The 5,473-nt window shown below is 39.6% G+C and overlaps 1 protein-coding gene across 2 annotated transcripts in view; it reads left to right on the top strand.

The window, feature by feature from the left end:
- Positions 1 to 4,722, top strand: part of CRACR2B (calcium release activated channel regulator 2B) — a 126,620-nt gene extending 121,898 nt beyond the window's left edge. For both annotated transcript variants that reach the window (XM_053720207.1, XM_053720208.1), the window contains one exon: positions 4,157 to 4,722. In XM_053720207.1, coding sequence (XP_053576182.1) covers positions 4,157 to 4,292 — 136 coding nt within the window. In that variant the 3' untranslated portion in view covers positions 4,293 to 4,722. The remainder of the gene's footprint in view (positions 1 to 4,156) is intronic.
- Positions 4,723 to 5,473: the final 751 nt, after the last annotated feature.

The following is a 5,473-nucleotide window of genomic DNA, read 5'->3' as shown; positions in this document are numbered from 1 at the left end:
GAGAGTGACTTTGCAGTTGGGCTGCAGGCTCGTTTGGTACATAGTGTCCCGCTTTGGCAGTCCATGTGTCCCCCCTGAAACCCTGCAGGACCGCAGCTGACAGAGAATATCTTCCCATTCGCTGAGGCTCACTTAGTATGTCACATATAGCAGGTGTTGCTAGTATCGTAGGGCCATTCTCCCTGGAGCCTGTTTTGTGGGAGCTTTCTTACGTCTCCCCACTCGCCATATTATTCAGCAGTTTATCGCTCTTGGACCTGTATGCAAAGTTAGATGCCTCCAGTGGGTTCCTATCAGGAGCGTAGTTATAAAGTTGAGCCACAAGCTTGACTGGTATATATTGATTGACCATGGTGTCCCGTGGGTCCCTCCCGAAACCCCACTGGGCTGCGGCTGGCAGAGAGTATTTTTCCGTCTGCTGGTGCTCACTCGGTAAGCCACTTATTTCAGATGTCGCTGGAACTATAGGTGTCTCCGCAGACTCCATGCTGTGCAGCCGTTTGTCTGATGGGGTAGTAGTTGCCTCTTTGCGTAATTCCTGCCATTGTGATCTTTCCGGGATGGTTGTTACCGATGCTCCGGGTATATTTGCATGGGTATACCGTATCATTATTGAGTCGTGTGGGGCATTTTCAATGAGGCGCGAACACAATTCTTCAAATCTTCAGCAATGCTCATTATTGAAAATATCTTGAGAGTTGGTTTCTCCCATGGCGGCCATCTTAGGTGCTGTATGTCGCAGAGTTTTTGTGCCCTGTATCCACATATAATTGTAGATTCTGTCCTTCTGTTTATGTCCCTTTGATTTGAAGAGTGATAGCATAAGGTTCAACTCAATTTAAAGACGTGTCCAACTGTAGCTGAGTACCTCGGGTTCCCGGGGGGGAGGGTAGTGTTGCCTATTAGGTGCCGCCGCAATAGGCCTGTAGTGTCTGATTTCTCGCCTCAGCTTCATAAATACAGCGTGATATGTTGAATAAGGAGCACCACATTAATATGGGTCTATATTGCCTTCTTATATTAAGGAGTTGGCTGTAGAATGACTCTCAGAATTGGCGGATTATAAGAGATTCTGCTGGAGCTCAAGAAAGATGCGATCGTTCCCCCCAAGAAATATTTTTTTATTTATTTTACTTGTTTTTTTTTCTCTACAACATCCTGTTTGTTCTTCTTCACTGAGATGATGCTGCTCACATTGTGCACTTACTGAGACATTGTAATGCAAAAATAAAGTTCTCCTATTCATTATAGCATATTATTTTTGCATTAAATTACTTTGCCAACAATAGGCCAAATCACATCCCAGTTGTAAACTTAAAGGGACATGAAACCCAAATTTTTTATTTCATGATTCTGATAGAGAATACAATTTTAAACAACTTTCCAATTTACTTCTATTATTTAATTTGCTTCCTTCTCTTGTTATCCTTTGCTGCAAGGTTTATCTAGGAAAGCTCAGGAGTAGCAAAGAACCAAGGTTCTAGCTGCTGATTGGTGGCTGCATATATATATACCAATTTTCATTAGCTCACCCATGTGTTCAGTCAGCAACCAGTTTGCTGCTTATTCAACAAAGCATACCAAGAGAAGGAAAAAAAAATTAATAATAGGAGTAAATTATAAAGTTGCTTAAAATTGCATGCTCTAACTGAACCATGAAAGAAAAAAAATGGTTTTCATATCCTTTTAACTAGTGGTAGTAACAGCAAAAATCCCCAATACAAATATAAAGATTGTGATACAATTTGGTCAATACGCCACAAAAGGGTACTGAGACACATTGTAGTACTTAGCCAGTACATCGTCAGTGATTGGCCACTACATGCATATGCCACCCCTAATTGGCTTACCAGCTGTATCCTGCTCAGAAGCTGCAACCTGGGGGTTAAACACTCAGTTAGGAGGAGGGAAAACACTAGAATGTAGAGTATAACTATGCTATTGTAGTTGTGACAATCAGTTTATTGTCCCTTTAATGTAAAAGTAACATGTTCTAACAAAGTAATATTTGCATTAGAACACCCTTTACGGACTTCATTTATCAAGCCCTTCTCTCTCCTTGACTACAGGTTTGCAGAAATTAACCTGCAGTCAGGATTTATCAAGCAGTGGTCATTAGACCTCAGTTTTGCTGCCCTGTTCTTCACCTCTTAGGTGGAGAATTTCAATATCCCCGGTCTCTTCTGACCGGGGAGATTGACAGCTCCTGCCTGTGCGTGATTAGCTGTGCGCGAGCAGTGGGTAAGCAATGGTAAATGCGGGCAGTGAATTGCTGCCTGCCAGAGGAGAAGCTGGGTGGACAGGGGCGAATATGTGCGCTCCCTGTCCATTCGTGTTTGATAAATCAAGCCCTAAATAGATGCCACTCTTTAGCCTGACATACACCACAGTGCACAAAATCAGTTGTAGTTAGTCCTAAATCACAACAATTAAATGAGATAAAATACTCACTAGAGTTTTCAAGTGGCTTATTCTTATTTTGCAAAACTCTTCACATTTAACAGTTGTTAAACCTTTTAAAACATAACATTTACTTTATATGAAGTTCCCTTACAGCAGGGTTCTTCAAACTTTTTTATCTTAAGACCCAGTCCCAGTGCAATGATACCACATACCTTTGCGGCCCTATTTTTATGTTTGGTCTGAAAATTTCTCAAGTAATATGCAACAAGATAGCTGCAATTTTTGGCAAAGTGACTAAAATGGGTGCATACTTTATTACAGATTGTAGTCAAACAAGACACACATACCGCACACTCTCTCATACAACACACACACTGCACACACTCTCATACAACACACATACCTCACACACTCTCATACAACACACACACTGCACGCACTCACATACAGCACACACGCCGCACACATTATCATACAACACACACACCACACACACTCTCATACAACACACACCTCACTCTCATACAACACATACACACCATACGCACTCTCATACAACACACTCACACCACACGCACTCTCCTACAACACACACACCACACACACACTCATTTAACACACACTCTCATATAACACACACACTGCACTCTCATACAACATATACACACCACACGCACTCTCATACAACACACACACACTCTCCTACAACACACACTCCACACACACACTCTCATACAACACACACACACTGCACTCTCATACAACATATACACACCACACGCACTCTCATACAACACACACACACCACACGCACTCTCATACAACACACACACACCACACGCACTCTCCTACAACACACACACTCATTTAAAGGGACAGTCTAGGCCAAAATAAACTTTCATGATTCAGATAGAGCATGTCATTTTAAACAATTTTCCATTGTACTTTTATCACCAAATTTGCTTTGTTCTCTTGGTATTCTTAGTTGAAAGCTTAAACTAGGAGGTACATATGCTAATTTCTTAGACCTTGAAGCCCACCTCTTTTCAGATTGCATTTTAACAGGTTTTCACCACTAGAGGGTGTTAGTTCACGTATTTCATATAGATAACACTGTGCTCGTGCACGTGAAATTATCTGGGAGCAGGCGCTGATTGGCTAGACTGCAAGTCTGTCAAAAGAACTGAAAAAAGGGGCAGTTTGCAGAGGCTTAGATACAAGATAATCACAGAGGTTAAAAGTATATTATTATAACTGTGTTGGTTATGCAAAACTGGGGAATGGGTAATAAAGGGATTATCTATCTTTTAAAACAATAAAAATTCTGGTGTAGACTGTCCCTTTAACACACACTACACACACTCATACAACACACACACTCTCATACAGCACACATTACACACACTCATACAGCACACATGCACCACACACAATCTCATATAACACACACCACTCACACTCTCCTACAAAACACACACACTCATATAACTCACACACACTCTCATACAGCACAGACACAACACACACACTCTCCTACAACACACACACACACCACACACACTCATATAACTCACACACACACACTCTCTTACAAAACACACACAAGTAGCCACCCAGTAAACATGGTGTTGTGACCCAGTAATAGGTCCAGACCCGTGGTTTAAAGAACCCTAGTTTATAGTATAGTGATAAATTGCCGATATATAAATATAATAAAAAAAAAGTCACTTTGTCTAATTTATCTCATTTTTAGAGATATGAACAAAAAGCTTCGGGATGAGAAAGATGTGTTTGAAGCTAAGAAGTTGGATATCTTGAAGAAATCTCTCATAGACCACGTATCTGAGCCCAGCTGCTGTTGCACTCATTCCACTGGGAGCCTACACTGAAGACCGGACAATGACACAAGAGACTTGTCTGGACATCGGGCTATATATAGATAGATACTAGGGCTGTAAATATGTGCATATGTCTGTGTATGTATGTTTATAGAGAATGTGTATATATAGGTAGAATAATTTTATTGTACAGCAAGTGTGAAACACCTTCTCATAGAAGGCTAAAAAATCTCACAGTTTGATATGCTGAGATAAAGAAAATGTATAATCCAGACATGTCTCACAACCTGCTTTACCTCATAATGTCACACAAAAAACTTATTCCACTGGAATTCTCGGTAATGACAATCAAATGAAGGTTACTTAGGATGAGTTTTATTTTTTTTAACAATATATCACAAATATTTGAAAGGGACTTAAAAAACATTTTTTTCCAAATGTTATGTGAAAGAACACTAAAGTAAAAACCTTGATATTACAATACCTTGTTTGCTGCAATTGTTTTTTCAATCATCAAACTCCACAAACCACTTTTATTATTTGGAGGAGCCCATCTAGGCTTGAATGTGAAGAGAATAGGGCTTGCCACTGTCATTCTCTTAACAAAAAGCTCCATTGTTTGGCTTCAGCAGAAAAGATAGGATTACAAAGTGCATTTCATAGAACTTACTTAAACTGAATAGGAAAATAACATGGCTGTGCCTGCAAATGCCACTCCCTTGCAAGTCTCGGGACAAGCATCCTGACTGGCTGCTTAAAGTCTCTTTACAATGGGGTGTGAATACTTAGGAAATTTGAGGTAAAATATCTTCCTTTTTAACTTAGAGATGTTCAGGTGATATTTTCTAGTCAGCTTTTTACAGCTATGCTGTATATCAGTTTCAAGTGCTTTAACATTTGGGTAGTGTGTCCATTTAATAAAAATAACCTATTTAGAACAAAAATTTTTTTTTTTTTACTGTCCCTTTAAGCTGCTCAGTACAATTTACAAAGAACAATTTGCAGGGGAAAGTTAATGTACAAACACAGAATTGCTAAACATTTTATTTATACGTGTAACATTATTTTCTTGAGTATATTAGAACAATCACACACTGTTTGTGTTATAAATAGCTGGGAACCCACACAATGGCTAACAACCTCAGTCCCTGATAATATAGGTATAAGTGAGTTAATTGCTGTATATTGAAAACTCCCTTGTATTGAGATCAGCACTTGATAAACACTTTTAG

The sequence above is a fragment of the Bombina bombina genome, chromosome 7 (assembly GCF_027579735.1).
Source record: "Bombina bombina isolate aBomBom1 chromosome 7, aBomBom1.pri, whole genome shotgun sequence".
Classification (NCBI taxonomy): Eukaryota; Metazoa; Chordata; class Amphibia; order Anura; family Bombinatoridae; genus Bombina; species Bombina bombina.
Note: the sequence above shows the minus strand (reverse complement) of the source record. Positions and strands in the feature narration are given on the sequence as shown.